The 19,070-nt window shown below is 36.1% G+C and overlaps 1 protein-coding gene across 3 annotated transcripts in view; it reads right to left on the bottom strand.

The window, feature by feature from the left end:
- VPS54 (vacuolar protein sorting 54 homolog (S. cerevisiae)) overlaps positions 1-19,070 on the bottom strand; it is a 120,228-nt gene that overhangs the window by 25,321 nt on the left and 75,837 nt on the right. For all 3 annotated transcript variants that reach the window (XM_011987290.1, XM_011987291.1, XM_011987292.1), the window contains 8 exons: positions 11,795-11,924; positions 11,030-11,211; positions 10,453-10,565; positions 7,418-7,481; positions 4,720-4,825; positions 3,766-3,853; positions 3,081-3,202; positions 2,887-2,967 (listed from right to left, as the gene is read on the bottom strand). In XM_011987290.1, coding sequence (XP_011842680.1) covers positions 2,887-2,967; positions 3,081-3,202; positions 3,766-3,853; positions 4,720-4,825; positions 7,418-7,481; positions 10,453-10,565; positions 11,030-11,211; positions 11,795-11,924 — 886 coding nt within the window. The remainder of the gene's footprint in view (positions 1-2,886; positions 2,968-3,080; positions 3,203-3,765; positions 3,854-4,719; positions 4,826-7,417; positions 7,482-10,452; positions 10,566-11,029; positions 11,212-11,794; positions 11,925-19,070) is intronic.

Raw genomic sequence — 19,070 nt, 5'->3', positions numbered from 1 at the left:
TTTTTTTTTTTTTTTGAGACAGAGTCTTGCTCTGTCACCCAGGCTGGAGTGCAGTGGCGCAATCTTGGCTCACTGCAAACTCCACCTCGCGGGTTCAAGCAATTCTCTGCCATAGCCTCCGAGTAGCTGGGACTACAAGCACCTGCTACCATGCCCGGCTAATTTTTGTATTTTTAGTAGAGATGGGGTTTCACCATCTTGACCAGGCTGGTCTTGAACTCCTGACCTCATGATCCACCCACCTTGGCCTCCCAAAGTGCTGGGATTACAGGCGTGAGTGACCACGCTGGCCGCTTTTTTTTTTTTTGAGACAGAGTTTCGCTCTTGTTGCCCAGGCTGGAGTGCAATGGTGCCATCTCGGCCCACTGCAACCTCCGCTCCCGGGTTCAAGCAACTCTCCTGCCTCAGCCTCCCGAGTAGCTGGGATTACAGGTGCCCACCACCACGCCTGGCTAATTTTTTTTGTATTTTTGGTAGAGACAGGGTTTCACCATACTGGCCAAGCTGGTCTCGAACTTCTGACCTCAGGTGATCCACGTGCCTCAGTCTCCCAAAGTGTTGGGATTACAGGCTTGAGCCACCATGCATGGCCACTTATTAGCTTCTTAGAATCAACCCATATGTTACTGTGTCATCCTTCTTCCCCAAAATTATATTTTCAGATATGAACATGAAAGGTTAAAAACTGAAAGGCAAACCCAAACCAAACACTGTCTGCTATTTTGATATTAATTAAAAACAGGGTCAAACTCCTAAGCAACATACGAAAGCAAACAGAACACGGACTGGCAAAGAGAGACTTGTTAACACAGGAAGAATGTAATATGCCAGAGTAATAGGAAAAACCATCAATGGAGAAGATACTAGAGAGAACATTATGTTATAAAAGCCTGTCCATATTCTTCAACAGGTCAATGATATATATATTTTTAAATGACTTAAGAGACTTAAGAGACATAACCACCAAATGCGATCTGTGAACCGTGCAGAAGCCTTTGTCCAAACAAATTATTATAAAAAGACATTTTTGGGACAATTAATAAGTTTCAAATAGGAAAATAAATATTAGATGATTTTGAGGAATTGTCAATTTTGTTAGGTGTGATAATAGTGTGGTTATGTAAAAATGTTCTTAGTTTTTAAAAATGCATACTTAGGTATTTAGGGACAAAATACCATAATGCCTGAATTTATTATAAAATATTTTCTCAAAAAAGGCAAATTGTTAATAACAAATATAGGTGATGCATACATGGGAAGTTCATTAAACAATTCTCTTTTCTTTACAGAAAAAAGACTAAGTTGCCAGAGGAAAAAGTCTAGTCACTGTGACAATTCTTATTCAAAAACTCTGTGGATGACCAAAGTGACAGACTAAAGTCAGAGTTTTAAGAGTACTAGCACATTTTTGGTTTTTCTTCATTACATTCCACAGCCTATTAATAGTTCCACTAATTTTTTTGTTTGTTTTAGAGACAGGGTCTTGCTCTGTCACCTAGACTGGAGTGCAGTGGGATGATCACAGCTCACTGCAGGCTGGAACTCCTGGACTCAAGCCTAGTTCCACTATTCCCAGCCTAGTTCCACTATTTAACATATGTTTTATTTTCCACTGCTAGCTGTTTACAGTATTCTACCTTGTTAGATGGTAAGCTTCTTGAGAACTGACACAGTATGTTACTGACTTTTGGTACACAGAAGAATGCTATATATCAAAAAGGAAACTGGTAGAATTGCTTTTGAATGTAGCTTGTACTTAGCACCCATGAAGAAAATAAAGCATCTCTAAACAGCAATTTTTCTCCCTTCACGACTAGAAACTAATGTAATAGGCATAACATAGTATAGGTATGTTTGTACATAACGACGAATTCCTTAAGCTTCTTAAAAGTGAAGCATAAAACATCTGTATTATCAATTACAACAGAGGTGTAGTGTAGTCTGGGGATTCCTGGGAGTCAGAGACCCTTTCAAGGAATCTGGGAAGTAAAAGTCACTTTCATAATAATATTATTAATAAGATGTTATTTATCTATTTTACTCTTATTCTCTCATGATTGAACAGTGGGGATTTTTAGATGACTTGTGATATAATTCTTCTGAAGGCTAATAGAGTATGTGTTTGCGTAGTCTTGTGTGAGTGAACGGGCACCACTTTATCTTGCCCTTTTGATTCTTATGTACCTGCTGTTCTGTCATTTCGGAATCTGAAGGATGTAAGTAGGATAAAAAGCAAATCAAAGTTCCTTGCTAAAAAGGTTACTCCAAATACGATCTTGGACAGAAAGTATACAGTGAGTAAACTTTCAGACTTTCAAGTAATGAAATTTTGGCTTTCCCCCTAAGACATGAATTGAAAAACTTAGGGAAAGGAAAGAGTGAAAGACAGATCAAGAGTGACTGGGGCTGACTAAATGACATTTTTCTGAAGATACTCTCCCAGTATAATTGCGAATTCTTTGGGGAACACTGCTTCATTTAATGACATATTGGGAATGAAAAACAAACAAGAAATGAATATTGAAATGAATTAACATAAAAATACTTCTGTTTAGGGTTTCTACCATCCTTAGAATCATCTCTCCTACTCTCGCCAGCCCCTTAGAATAAGAATATCAACTGTTTTGGAAATCTGAAAATTTTTTTGAGTTGTTTTCTAAACCCTGAATAATTTGTTAGATAACTGCAGGTTAGACCACTATGGGTGGTCTTGGCCACAGCACATTGTCACATTTTCCTGAAAAAAAATTTAAAATTCTACTAATTAGTAAATATCCTATGAAAGTTTAGATTATTTTTTCACATCTTAATTTATAAAGTACTCCTTATAAAATAGATAATCATAATGCCTTTGAACAAAGTCTAATAATTTCTATAAATCATTACCTTAGATAACAGCTTGTCAAATAAGCTATCCATTATCGCTACAAGCTTAGCTGATATTTCAGCTATGTGATCATGGTAGTCCTGCAATGAGAAATGATATTGTATTTTTAAGTCCCTGGGACACATTTAAAAAATACTTAACAATTAAGGATCTAAACTTATGAAACTCCAATAAAAAATATATGAAAAAGTACCTTAGTGATATGATCAAAATGCCTAAGCATGCTATATTGCTTAGGTGGTAGTCGAGCTTCAAAATGAGCCCGGATCACAGGAATGTAGTGCACAATTAACTGCAAACATCGTGAAGAAAGAGCTGAAGGTCCAGGGAGTGGATATATAATGGAGAGATTTTAAAAAAATACGTTAGTTGATTTTAATTACAAATCAAATCAAATAAAAAACATTACTTATAAAGATCCAGTTTATTTCATAAATGAAGAGCACTATGGCAGAAGGCAACATATTTCATTTTAATAATTTGATACTGAATAATGTAACGAACATGCTGCTTTCACAAAGGACTCAAGTTGTATTATCAGTATCACAATAACAAGACAACTGATTCTCTTCTGACATTCAGATACCTTTCACCCCCAAATACTTTATACACATTACATCTTAATATTTTCTAGAGTGGGGTAACAGAGTGGTGTAACTTCCAAGTAACTTACACTTGGAGGAGAAATGCATCATAACCTTTTCCCCACGGTCAGTGTTTTCAGTGATGAGTATACATGAAAGAGTAAGTAGCATTTATTTTTAGAGTAATGCCACTTTGGTTACAGCCATGAAAACATCAGGTATAAAAAAACATGATGAGTACAGTGACATCACTGTCAACACTTCAGCAAATGAATTAAATGCAAGAATCCATACCCAAATTTTTTGTAGTTATCGTTTTTAGTCCAACAACTTGCAGTGCACCAGCTCCAAGAACTAACTGGCAACTTCTTGAATTGAAGTACTAACAAAAGAAGGAGAAAAAAACCCCAAATTTATTAAAAACTGTTCTTTATATCCTGGCAATGTGCTGTTATAAAAATACATCCCCCTTTCCTCTCATTCAATGGCCAAATGAATTATCTAGTAGAAGCAATTAGTATCTATTTATTTAATGAAAAAGAAATGAGAAGGGGAGATTCTAAATGATAATATTTACTCATAAGAAACAGTTGAAAAATTCTAAAAATCAGTTCACAGAAATTAATCTTCAATTTGCATTTACAAAACAAATTCGGTTTCAGTCATTCTTGTTGGGAAGTTCTATTTTCAAAAGTTATAAAAATCTTTCTCCGCTAAAACATGACAACTCAAGTCAGAACAGAATTAATAGATTAGAGGCTTGAAAAAAATAATAAAGCCTTTCCTCTGTACTGGTAGTTTAAAATATTTCAATATGAAATGGCTGAATAAAATCATCACATTTTCATTTTATATCAATGGTTCTGAAAGAATGATGCAAGAAAAATCTCTAACCTTAGTGAGGTGAATTTTGTAAAGTTCAGTGAATTCCTTCCATGCACATTTGAAGCCAGTCCAGGTTTTTTGACCTAAGTGGCCTCAGTCATATTCAGCACCTAACAAACAAATCATCTCCTGTCTCCAATGTCATTAACAACTCTATGGGTGAATGAGGATCACTAACTGTGGAGTAAGAAGGAAGCAAGCAGCCTGTTTCCAACAACATGTTGTGATTCAACCACAATCAAATGTTAAAAAACTAACGTCTTAAAGATAACTTGACCTTCAAATGTCTTTGAGTTAAAAGATTAGTCACACCCTAATGTATTAATTCTTCAAACAATTTTTCCATAATGAAGTCATACACACCTTCAATAAATCTGACAGACGAGTAAGCATGTCAGTAGTAACAGATGGGATGTTATCCACACACTGGCAATATTCAAGGATAATTCTTATTAACAGCAATACGGTTCTACAAGAAAAGAAAAATGGCCCAACAGGAAATCAAAACAAGAAAAATAAAAAAGATTTGGCATATAAAAATCAAATTACTTAATGGCACAAAGGATCTCTGAGAATATAATGATCTTGGTAACTGTTAAAGTATGTATTTTACCTAGTAGTACGGCAGGTTCTTGACTAACACAAGACAAGAGAGGTGTCTAGAATGCAAAATTTAAAGAGGCACTTACTCTGTGCAATTGCAGGATCAGCTTGCACAACACTGAGAATGAGTGGCTCCTTAAATTCTGCACAACAGGCATAACACTCTCTGTATGGCATTCTTATTAAGGGAGTCGCTTCAATAAGACAGGTATTGCAACCTTTAGCCAATTCAGAAACATTGACAAAAAGCCTATTCAGTGTTTCTGATTACCAACATAGTAGGTCCCCCATCATAACTAATGAATTGATGAAGAAAACCGAATCCAGATTTTCTTAGTGAGATGAAAAAAAAAAAAACTATAATGCTTCTAAGGAAAACATATCTCCTAAGAATTTTATTGGTGGGTCACAAAAGGTTCTCTGGCCGGGTGCGGTGGCTCACACCTGTAATCCCAGCACTTTGGGAGGCCGAGGTGGACGGATCACTGGAGGTCGGGAGTCCGAGACCAGCCTGACAATGAGAAACCCCGTCTCTATTAAAAATTCCAAATTAGCCTGGCGTGGTGCCGCACATCTGTAATCCCAGCTACTCAGAAGGCTGAAGCAGGAAAATCACTTGAACCTGGGAGCAGAGGTTGCAGCGAGCTGAGATCACGCCATGGCACTCCAGCCTGGGCAACAAGAGCGAAGCTCCGTCTCAAAAAAAAAAAAAAAAGAAGTTCTCCAAAGATGATAAAGTTAAAGTTATCACTTCCATATTAGGACAAATCACACATTGAAGAGACACACTACTGGGAGGTTAAATAAGATTGAAATTAAGGAGAAAGCCATTCATCATAGGATATCTAAGTTCTATGAGATGCTCAGAAATGAGATCTATGTAAAATAAGGATTTATAAAAGCCTGAAGGATATCAGGAACTAATGATTCTAGAAAGATGGTGTGTAGCCTTTATTACAGCTTGTCAGACCACATATGCATACTGGTCTCTATGCTTATTTCTCGTAGAGTCTGCCTCACTGAGCATGAGTCCCTTGCTTATCTTTTGTAATTGTCTCTCAGATATTATAATAGTTCTCCTTTAGCCAGGGATTTCAGTTTTTTGTCAACCGACTCTTTGCCTAAAAAACCAAAAGCAAGATGGCCAGAGGGGACCATTTTCATCAAGCAAGTGAAGAGCAACCAGATAACCAGTAGTTAAGGAGGGAAATCATAATTAGATTGAAGGGATGGGATTACAGGAGGACTGAAGAAAGTTTTCTCTACCAGAAATAGGGAAGGACTCTAGAAGAGAAATGAATGGAGGCTTTAGTTTAGAATGTGTGGACTTCAGGTATCTGAATACAGATTCAGAAACAGGATTAATTCTATAAATACTTTTTGAGTGCTTATTATCGTGCCAAGAAAAATAAAAATGGTAAGACCTGATCTCCATCTCTGAGGAATTCAGAGCCAAATTAGAAAACATATACATAAATAAATAATTCAATTATACTATGGTAAGTGCCATAATTGAGGGATATAGAATTACATTCTTCCTGGAGGGGGTGGCCATTTCAAAAAACGCTTACACAGTGACAAGAACTAAAGAAGAAAAGTGAAAAAGAATGTTGGTGTAGATACTGGGAGTTAGACCTAGATTCTAATTCTGACTCCATTTGGGTCACCTGAACCACTTAATCTTCTCAGCTTCTTCTCATAGTGTAGAAAGGAAATAATAACCCCCAATATCTTTATTTTACAATGTAGTTGTAAAGATCAAATGAGATCACATATATATGAAAACACTTAAGCTGTGAAGTACTGTTAAAGAATATTAAGATATACTTTAATTACCAATTTAATAAAAGACATAGTACTCAACAAAAAATGATGGAATTTGTATGCTTCTTAGTTAACTTGAATTTGAGATACTTTTATTGGTAAAAGATCTAGTGAATCAAATGATGCCAATGAAAATAACTACCAACAACTATCAACTTACTAGGTGCTAGACCTGTGCTAAATGCTTTACACGAATTACTTAATTTTCACAATAATTCTGTGTATAGTACTATTTTCCACATTGTGTGGATTCCAGAGTCCACAACTTAAACTACTATGCTATGGTACACTCTAAGAAAGCAATGGAAGAAAAGATAGAAAGAGCCTGGGATAGTAATAATATCAGGGATCCACTACAATTACTCTTGGGTTGTCTAGATTTCTTGTTATATGAGAAAAATCAAGCCTTTTGTGTCAAGCCAGTGTAGTCCTTAATAATGTATGCTACAGAATAGAGAAGATAAAGAAATCCATAAAGTTTCCTTTAAGTTCTTCGTAGGATTTAAAATTGTTAATTGAAATTTAACATTGTTAAAATTGTGAATCCAAAATTTCCAATTCACTTCAAGGGAGAACTAGAAGACTTGTGTTTTAAATAGTTGACTCAACAACTAAAGAAAAATGTGTCACTCACCCAACAACTGCATACTGTTGTCCCTCAACAATAAGAACTTCAGCTGGTTTCCTTTCTTCTGTGGCTAGAGAGTAGAGCAAATAAACAAGAGAGACAAGAGTACCAGATGAAACAAAATAATGGAGAAAATGCTGAAGAAGATAGTTCCTGTTTAAGGCCTAAAACTATCTCATTTCTGAAAATAAACATCTACTTCCTGGGAAACTATCTGACACATAGTAAATAAAGTATACTGGAAGTTGGAGAGATTTGGATTTGAGTACCAGTACTACCAATTACTGGATACATGACTTCGGGGCAATTATTTAACCTCTTTTGAGTATCACTACCTGAATCTATTAAATGTGGACAACAGTATCATTCAGGGTTGTTGTTAATGGTAGAAATAATTATTATGAATTGCCTATCCCTTAGGACTGGCACAAGGTAAATGATCAGCAAATAGTTTTTTTAAAAGTTACTAGGTTTGGAAAGGCAGAACTAGCATTTAAATTGGTTGTCTTTACTATTATCATTATTGAATACAAGTTAATTTCTAAATTTGATGGAAAGATATGTATTTAATTTTTAATACTTCAACCCAGAAGTTATTTTCAGCATGTGATATTTCTTTAAACAAAATTCAGCATATTGAGGTGAAAAGAACAGTGGACTTGATTGTATCCTGGATAAGCCAAATTGATTAGATCACCATAGGCAACTCATTATGCTTCCCTAAGCTTCAAGGCCCTATGGGATTTGTATAAACATTTGAATATTTGAGAGCTATATATATTCCAATCACAATTTACTACATATGTCAGATGTATATTTTTTGAGGGTAAGGACTGTGTCTTCATCACTTCTCTATATTACAGAGAAGTGGCATAGCATAGTAGAAAAGAGAAATGGCCCTAAAGTCAGTCTGCCCGGACTGGAATCCCAGCTCTACCACTTCCTAGCTATGTAAACTTAGGCAACTTGCTTAACCTCTTTATGCCTTAGTTTCTAAATTTGTAAAATAGGAATACTAATAATGTCTAGCTCACGGACCTGTAAATGAGATAACACCTGTAAAATACTTAGAACAAAACAGTGTAAGTAAATACTCAAATAATATTAGCTGCTATCCATTAACCTTCATTTCTCCAATGCCTAGCTGAGTGGCTAGTAACCCAATTAATATACCATGGATAAATAGATAATAATCCAGGATCCTTAACTTGAAAAGAACTAGTAAAATGTTAATGGACTTCTAATAGCATACATCTATGCTATTCAGAGAGGAAAAAAAAGACTGAGAAGAAAGGTATGTAAGAGAAACGTCCTACCATCAATATCCTCCAAAGAAGTGAAAATAAATAGTTCATGTTTCAAACAAAATACACGATTAATTCAATTATTCCACATTTACGATTTTAATTCAGAAATCACTCTGTTTGCTTAACAGTGGAATCAAAAGACCATGAGCTGTTCAGGGACAGAAAATATATCCTAGTCATCTAGCACACCACCTCACATAGAGAGAAGTCAATTAAATACAGATTGAAAGACTAGATGAGTGATAAGTCTTACAATTTTAAACTAGTGATTCAGAATGGTCAGAGTGTTTTATTTTTCCATCAGCTCTTGCTAGTTGAATGCTTTAGTTGTGCCAGTATCATACAGTTAGAAAACTCTACCACCCAACGCTATTACCTATTAAAAACTGTCATATGACAAAAATTTACCTAATTTCTTCAATTCTTCTCTCTGCCCTATATCAACTAATCTGTTTTATACTTGTCCTTAACCCTCCTCCCCTTGTCACAGGGGCAGAAGTAGTAGCCTTTCTCTTAAACTCTGGATTCGACTCCATGCACCTTGCCCCATAAATCACCCTCCCTCTCTAACTTCTTTAGCTACTATTTCATCACTCACTTTTCCTTCACAACCAAATCTGTTGAAAAAGTAGTCTATACTTGTCTACCCTTCCTCACTTTTCCAGTTACTAAGCACTGAACTGCAATTTGACTATCACTTCACTGAATTACTGAGATTGCAAATGATCTATGTATCAAACTAATGGTTACTGTTTGTATTTTACTCAAGTCTTTCTCTTGTAGTCTAGTTGCATTTTGTGCGACTGTGAAGTATACAATTTAAAAATATTTCTGTGTAGAAATGTAAAACTTTGATTAAATGCATAAAATTTGAAATAGTGCAACTACTTCCTCTATTAGAAATACTCAAGAATTTCATAATTGTAAATCTTATAGGATTATTGTAAATAAATTTACATTATTATCACACGATGACTCCACCTGAACTAGTGTACAAAAGTATTTCCCAGCCATCTCTTCCACATGAAAACTCAACTGGTATTCAATACCAGTGACAACTCTCTCATCATTTTACTTCTATGTTCTAGATTTCTCCCTACCTCTGTGGTTCTTCCTTTTTTGTCCCCTTCATGGTTTTCCTTCTTTACGTTTGGACTTTTGCTATCGTGTAACTACATTACTTAGGATTGCTTATATATTTTTTGGTTTTGTTCATTAGACTTAGCCTCTTTAAAGCAGAATTATAGCTGTTATCTCTGTCTCAACTCTGTCTCAATATAGGACACAAAGTAGAAGCTAACTAGTGCTTACTCAATATATGTATGCGAACAATATGGTATAGTAGCTAAGAACATAGCTATGAAATTACATAAAGCTGGTTTCAAATCCCAACTCATCATTTGTATAAAAATTCCTTAACCCTTCTGAGCCTCAAGGTTCCTCACTGTTACACAAAGTAACAATAGTATCTGTATCACAGATCGTTGTGAGAATGAACTGGAGTAATGCATGTAAAGAACATGGTCCAGTGTCTGGCATATGGTTATAACACACAATAAATATTTGAAATCATTATTATAAATTACCACAGATTTCCTGTCAAGTATTTACTAAGCTGGAAATATTGGTTCTAGCTTTGAAATAGGCACTGTCAATTAAAGAAATATTAAGCATTAATACAAAATGAATAAGCAATATAAAATTAAAAGAGAATGTGTGAAGGAATACACATACTTCCTGATTTTTTTTCAGGTAAAGCAATCTTCCCATCTGATATAGAATCAACAAGATCCTGAAATTCTGCAGGAACATCTGCTTGCTTCCAGCGCTCATTGTCTAAGAGGAGGCTAGTCCACAGTAAAGAGAAAAGAAGGTAAACTTTAACATTTCAATACCATCTTCCTTGGTTTAAAAGAAAAGGAAGAAGAGCTGAATGAGAACATAAGACTTAAAAAGTGCTGAACACTTTAATAAACTGGAATCATTCATAAGCAGGACCAATACTTAGAAAATAGTTCTCTTTTTATATCTCATCCTAAACAAAAAGAATGATGAAACAATTTACTTAACTTTGAGTGGCAAAAAAAGTCAGCTTACTGAGGATCTTCCTGATAAGTATTTTAATAGAAGTAAGCATTCTAACTCAGCTTTGAAAAGCCAAGAAATGTGATTTTAATTCCACAATCTGCCTTTAATTAAAAAAACCTTTATCAGGCATTTTCACTGGCCAATTAAGTTTACTCTTTTAAATATAACTGTGTTTCACAAAAATGAAAAAAAACAAAGAACAGAACAGACATGGTGATGATACCTGAGCTTGGTTTTTCTCTCTTCATGAAACCTATTTACAAACTTATTAGCTTGGCTCTGAAGTGCTCCAAGTAACGACATGCTTTTTCTTCCACAGATCTGTTCGGTGTCTAAAATGAATGTTTCCATTAATCTAGAAAGTGTTATGAATTCCATGGAATTTAGCTTCTCAAGAAAACCATCCTAAATTTTAATACAAAAATCATGAGAGTTAGTGTAACACCAAATTGACTAAGGCTTAACAATAATTATATTTTTATTTTAATAATATTTCCCAATACTTTAGACCCAGAAATTGAGCATGAAATGCTTAAGAGGTCCAAATTTGATTCTGATCCCTTTATAACTAATATAGTAGTTCAAATGAATTCAGATCATACTATAAAATTTTCACAGTGTTGGAGTTTTATTATAAACTTGTTTAACTACATATATTTAGGTATACATATATACATATACATATATATGTAAAACAACATTAATTTCAAATTAGTTATTAACATATATTTCAAAATAAGTCATTTAATCATTTATCTGAAAATACTGCTTTAATAATTCCTATTTCTTTTATTTAGATTATTTTATATCTCAACATCTCCCTAGCAGACCACATCAGTGGTAACACTGACTAGGTCATTACATTACATTAAATGTTAAAAATATAATATACATTATGGGGAACATAGGAAGCAAAGACATAATTCCAGATCTTCAAAATTATTATGTATAAAATATAAAATATATAAAGCTTTATGAAAATAACTACCTTTGCTCTTGACATGAGAAATTTGACAGCTCGATCATGGCATATATCTGAGGCACTATATAATAATTCCTGGATATTATTTGCCAGCTTTCCTAGCTCTGAGTCAGTTAATTTCATATCTTCACTAACCCTGAAAATGATAAAATAAGATTTAGTCCAGGAAAGTTGTAAACATAGTATTCTCCATAGGTGATCTATCAATAAAAAGGATGAAAAAGCTATAAAATTCACATTTGAAGAAAATTTCTATGATGTACCAAATATCTTTTTACAGTGAAATATTACTTAAACATGCTCAGATAATACAACTGTATCTAGCTATTGTTTGTTTTGAGACATGGTCTTGCTCTGTCACCCAGGCTGGAGTGCAGTGGCACACTCAGAGCTTACTGAAACCTCAAACTCCTAGTCTCAAGTGAACCCCCTACCTCAGCCTCCCAAGTAGCTAGGACTACAGGTGTGCACTACCACACCTGGCTAATCTTTTTCGAAATTTTTTTGTAGAGACAGAGTATTGCTACAATGCCCAGGGTGGTCTCAAATATCCCTGGCCTCAAGCAATCCTCGGCCTCCCAAAGTGCTAGGCTTACAAGTGTGAGCCACTGTGCCCAACCACAAATGTATTTTATCATAACCTTAAATAAGAATTTTCATTCTCCACTGTAGTATTTTTAACACTTAGTTCAGATTTCGATTGGAAAGTCTGCAGAAACCATAGCAAAATTAAATTTTTAGATTAGGTACAAGGTAGTAGCTATGTCAGAGGACAGTTGTGCATAGGCACTTAGGATGATACAGTGGCAGCAAAAGAGGGAAGGAATGTTATTTCATGACAAACAGACTCTCTTTTTACTTATAATTATGAATGAGTATAAATATTCAGTTCAACTGAACTAATATTTACTAAGCATTTACTGTGCTTAAGTGCTAGGCACTAGACGGAATATAACAGGTTGCTGCTTTCAAGGAACGTAAACTCAAAGAGGAGTATTTGTAAGACATAATGTACTTTTTTTCAATTTTGAGGGGAAATGTAAAACTTTCTGTTTTTAAACATTTTCCCCCAGGGGCATATATAAAGACCAATGATTCCATGCCATCAGTTCAGTTTAGTATTACCATGAGCCAAGTTAAGTACCTTAACATCATCATTTTTCTCTCTTTCAGTTGAATTAAAATACTTTTCAAAGATACTACAAAGAGACTGGTGTATATTGCTTTGAGGTAAACTACCATTCTAATTGGTTATGGTATTAAAGAAGGTTATTACCTGCTATCCTTCAAAATCATAGTATCACCAAATTTGTTTACTAATGCTTCAAAATAACAGAGGAATTAATATTCTTAAAGGACTCTCAGAAACATTATCTTGTTTGGTTCTCACACTCTGAGGTAGGTAGATAAATAACTACCTATGGAGGAGAACACTGAATCTTAGAAAGTTGAAGTGACCTAGAGATAGAACTAAAACCCAGAATCAGTCTACTTCTAATCGAGTAAGCTTCCTCTGCTCTGACATTTATTTCTACATAAACAGTCTAGCAGTATTTCAAAACAGAATACCTGCAAAATTCTTGCTTAAATTTCAAAATCAACTTTACTATTGAAGTAAATTTTTAATTCCTGAAAGATTACTTACAATTTCCCCCATGTAACAGAATGATAAATGAATTTGAAACTCTTGACAATATGCTACCAATTCACAAAAATATAAACAGGAAACAGCAAATAAAAACAACTCAAGTCCTTAAAAAAAAAATAGAGTGAATTAATCCAAAAAGCCACAAAGTTTTTAAAAATCATTTCATTCATTGTAATTCTGCTTTTAAAAAGATTTTTTGGGGCCCAGGCACAGTGGCTCACACCTGTAATCCCAGCACTTTGGGAGACCAAGACCATCCTGGCTAACACATGGTGAAACCCCATCTATACTAAAAATACAAAAAAATAAGCCAGGCATGGTGGGCGCCTGCAGTCCCAGCTACTTGGGAGGCTGAGGCAGGAGAATGGCATGAATCCCGGGGGCGGAGCTTGCAGTGAGCCGAGATCGCGCCACTGCACTCCAGCCTGGGCGAAGGAGCGAGGAAAAAAAAAAGAAAAAAAAAAAAAAGATTTGTTATTTTTTAACTTCAGTTAGATCTCTAACTTTCACATCAATAGGAAAAAAGCAAACAAACTCAATCATAATCCTGCAATTCTACTTCTGGGTATACATCCAAAATAACTGAAAGTAAGATCTCTAGGATTTATAAGTACACTCAAGTTCATAACAGCACTATTCAAAATAGCTAGCACGTGGAAGCAACCCAAGTGTCAACTAATGGATGAAGAGATAAACAAAATGTGATATACACATATACATCTTCTATGTATGTATCACATACATGTGAACGGAATATTATTCAGCCTTAAAGGGGAAGGAAATTTTGATATATGTTACAACATGGATGAAACTTGAGGACATTATGCTCTGCAACTCTAATTTTTTCCATTGTTTTTCTTTTCCTATTTCCTGCCTAGAAAAGTATTTCCTATTTTGTGCCCATATTTGCATTGCAATAAACTTACAAAATTGCAGGTTATTTTGAAGTAAGAAAATAGGGAAAATCTACCACTAACAAAGTTAAAACGTCAGATGTATTTTTGCATGTTCTATATCAGTGATTCAATTATATACTGCAAAAACACTTGCTACAGGAATAGTCAGAGCCCTTGTATGAAAGAACTAGTTAGACTCACACATATAAATATACTCAATTCATTGCCCCTTTGGGTTGGGTAGTTCCCAGACATTTACTACATTGGGTAGTTCCCAGAAAGAACCATCTGCAGAACCTATGCTTCATGCTGTAGGAGGATGTGATTGGGGAAAGCCAGAGAAAGTTCAATGTATAAAGTGAGCCACAGTGGAGGTGGGAGGGGAAGAATAAAAACTGTGAGACTGCATCCAGTTTAAAAGGACCTCAAATGGTGTGGCAGAAAACTAATTATCTTTCAGTATCTGCTCTCTCTTTTGCCACAATGACAGCTCTAGCTGGGCAAATAGTCCACAAGCTAAAGACTTATTTCTCAAGCTTCCCTTATAGCTAGACATAGTCACATAATTATGCTGGCCACTAGGATGTGAGTGGAAGTAGTAAGTGCGAATTCTGGATTGTGCTTGTTTTTAAAAAGAAAGAAAAAAATATAAACAAATATATGTGAAGGTAACAGAGAACTAACAAATCTAAAATGTATATGGATTTGTAAAAGACCAAGAAGAGTTGAGGCAATCCTAAAGAAGAAAAAGTAGGAGAAATTACTCTCCCAGATATTAATATGGATCAAAAATCTACAGTTGCTGGGTATGTGATTCATGCCTAGCACTCTGGGAGGTTGACACAGGAGGATCACTTGAGGCCAGGAGTGACCAGCCTGGGCAACATAGTAAGACCCAATCTCTACAATCAAATTATTTAAGAAAACAAAAGCTATAGTAACTACAGTAACTATGACAATTTTACTTAATGGTACTGGTGTAAAGACAGAAAAATGAATGAAATAGAGTGCAGAAACAGATATACCTATCTGAATATTTGATTTACGGCAAGAGTGACATTATAGAGCAGTAGGAAAGACAGCCTTTTCAATAAATGGTGCAAGGTCAAAAACATATCCATATGGGAAAAAAATCTTAACCCTCATACTAAACATAAAAATCAATTCTAGATGGACTGTAGGTCTTAATGTGAAAAAGTCAGTAACAAAGTTTCTAGACAGTAACCAAAAAATATCTTCAAGTCTTTAAAGTAGGGAAAGATTTCTTAAATAGGACACAAAGAAGCATAAATCATAAAGGAAAGTAATGAATCATAGAATTATATTAACAACTTCTCTTCACCAAAAAACCCAGTAAGAGTGAAAAGTCAATACAGCAAGTGGGAGAAGATATCTGCAATATGGACAACTGGCAAAAGATTTGTGCTGACATAACATAAAGAACCTTCATAAATCAATACAAACCAACAGAAAAATGGGTAAAGGCCTTGAATAGGCACTTCATAGAAGAGGATATCCCAGCAGCCAATGAATGTATGAAAAGGTGCTCTCCTATCAATCATCAGGGAAATAAAATGACTACACTTGCGACATACCCAACAAAACGGCTAACATGTAAAAAAGACTGGTAATATCAAGAGTGAAGGAAGATGTGGAGTGACACAAATGTTCCACACTTCTGAGGGGAGCGTAAGTGAGTACAATCACTTTGAGAAATTGTTGGCATTAGCTAAATTAACCATTCACATACTGCGTTTCCAGGTATATATTCAACAGAAATACTTGTAACATGTGCATCAAAGGTATCTAGAAGAATGTTCATGACAATCCAAAATGAAAACCCAAATATTATCAAAAGTAAAATACATATATACATTGTAGTGTATCATAAAATGGATTATTTGTACAGAAAAAATAAAATCACTGCTACATGGAACAACCTGGATAGCTATCACAACTGTAATGCTGAACGAAAGAAATCAGAGACAAAAGAGCCAATATATGATTCCATTAAGTTTAAAAACTGGAAAAACCAATTGTTTTAATGGTTTCCTATGGGAAGGAGTAGCATAGTATTACAGTGGCAAGAGGGGCTTCTGAAGAGCTGGTAAAGTTATATTTCTTGAGGTGGGTGACAATTACACCACCAAATTCACCTTGTGCTAGTTAATTGAGCTGAGCACTTTATAATTGCTACATCTTCCCATATGTGCCTTATGTTCCAAACAGATCATGAAAGGGCTGAGAGGAAGATGAATACAAATGATACTTGAAGCTGGAAGGTGGGCTTAGTTCTACCCAAATTACATGGCTGTTGTTAAAATGTTTAAAAAGCAAAACAAAGTAAGCAAGGTATCAGCCCTTTGTCCTCCCCTTCCTGCTGCTAGGGATGAAAATGAAATGCTAAAAGCTAAAACAGCCACCTTAGACACAGATGGAAACTACACACTGAGAATGGTAGAACTGTCTTCTCGGCTGACGATCTCCTACCTCTGAAATGTTACATGAAATATAAATATAAATATATAAATATATAAAAATATAAAAATAAATTTTACATTGTTTAAGTTACAGAGTTTTTACCTCTCTTTATAGCAGTTTTAGACTGCACCCTAACTAGTAAATGTGAAAATATTAGCCTGCACACAGAAGAAACTTTATTAAGTTTCTTATTTATTAAGTAAACTTTATTAAGTAAGCTCAGGGTTTGGTTTGTTTGTACTGAAGAGCAGTGTTATAGCTGACTTTATGTTGTTACTGCGACCTTTATAAGCTCCAGGACCGTAAGTTGATTTATATAAAGTACTGAGTTGACCGGTCGCTTCCAAGATGGCTGAATAGGAACAGCTCCGGTCTACAGCTGTGAGCGAGATCGATGCAGAAGATGGGTGATTTCTGCATTTCCAACTGAGGTACCTGGTTCATCTCATTGGGACTGGCTGGACAGTGGGTGCAGCCCACAGAGGTTGAGCTGAAGCAGGGCAGGGCATTGCTTCACCCGGGAAGTGCAAGGGGTCGGGGGATTTCCCTTTCCTAGTCAAGAGAAGATGTGAGTGACTGTACCTGGAAAAGTGGTACACTCCTTCCCAAATACTGTGCTTTTCCCATGGTCTTTGCAACCAGCAGACCTGGAGATCCCCTCCCGTGCCTGGCTCAGTGGGTCCCACACCCACAGAGCCTTGCTCACTGGTAGCACAGGAGTTTGAGATTGACTTGGGACATGGGAGCTTGGTGGGGGAAGGGGCGTCTGCCATTGCTGAGGCTTGAGTAGGCAGTTCTATGCTCATAGTGTAAACAAAGCAGCAGGGAAGCTGGAACTGGGTGGAGCCCACCGCAGCTCAGCAACACCTACTGCCTCTCTGGATTCCACCCCTCTGGGGAGGGCATAGCTGAACAAAAGGCAGCAGACAGCTTCTCCAGACTTCAATGTTCCTGCCTGAGAGCTCTGAAGAGAGCAGTGGTTCTCCCAGCACAGCGTTCAAGCCCTGATAACGGACAGACTGCCTCCTCAAGTGGATCCCTGACCCCCGTGTAGCCTGACTGGGAAACACCTCCCAGTAGGGGCCGACAGACACCTCAAACAGGCAGGTGCCCCTCTGGGATAAAGCTTCCAAAGGAAGGATCAGGCAGCAATATTTGCTGTTCTGCAGCCTCTGTTGGTGATTCCCAGGCAAACAGGGTCTGGAGTGGACCTCAAGCAAACTCCAACAGACCTGCAGTTGAGGGACGTGACTGCTAGAAAGAAAGTTAGCAAACAAAGGAATAGCATCAACATCAAGAAAAAGGACATCCACACCAAAATTCCATCGATAAGTCACCAACCTCAAATACCAAAGGCAGATAAAACCAAAAAGATGGGGAGAAACCACAGCAGAAAAGCTGAAAACTCCAAAAGCCAGAATACCTCTTCTCCTCCAAAGGAACACAACTCCTCGCCAGCAAGGGAACAAAACTGGATGGAGAATGAGTTTGACGAGCTGAGAGAAGCAGGTTACAGAAGGTCAGTAGTAACAAACTTCTTCAAGCTAAAGGAGCATGTTCTAGCCCATCACGAGAAAGCTAAAAATCTTGAAAAAAGATTAGATGAATGGCTAACTAGAATAATCAGTCTAGAGAAGAGCTTAAATGACCTGATGGAGCTGAAAACCACAGTATGAAAACTTTGTGAAGCATACACAAGCTTCAATAGCCGATTCGATCAAGCAGAAGAAAGGATATCAGTGACTGAAGACCAAGTTAGTGAAATAAAGCGAGAAGACAAGACTAGAGAAAAAAGAGTGAAAAGAAATGAACAAAGCCTCCAAGAAATATGGGACTATGTGAAAAGACCAAATCTATGCTTCACTGGTGTACCTGAAAGTGACAGGGAGAGTGGAATCAAGTTAGAAAACACTCTTCAGGATATCATCCAGGAGAACTTCCCCAATCTAACAAGGCAGGCCAACATTCACATTCAGGAAATAGAGAACACCACAAAGATACTTCTTGAGAAAAGAAACTCCAAGACACATAATTGTCAGATTAACCAAGGTTGAAAGGAAGGAAAAAATGTTAAGGGCAGCCAGAGAAAAAGATCAGGTTACCCACAAAGAGAAGCCCATCAGACTAACAGCAGATCTCTCTGCAGAAATCCTACAAACCAGAAGAGAGTGGGGGCCAATATTCAACATTCTTAAAGAATTTTCAACCCAGAATTTCATATCCAGCCAATAAGCTTCATAAGTGAAGGAGAAATAAA

The sequence above is a fragment of the Mandrillus leucophaeus genome, unplaced genomic scaffold, assembly GCF_000951045.1.
Source record: "Mandrillus leucophaeus isolate KB7577 unplaced genomic scaffold, Mleu.le_1.0 Scaffold307, whole genome shotgun sequence".
Classification (NCBI taxonomy): Eukaryota; Metazoa; Chordata; class Mammalia; order Primates; family Cercopithecidae; genus Mandrillus; species Mandrillus leucophaeus.
This window is presented reverse-complemented; position numbering and strand designations above follow the sequence as displayed.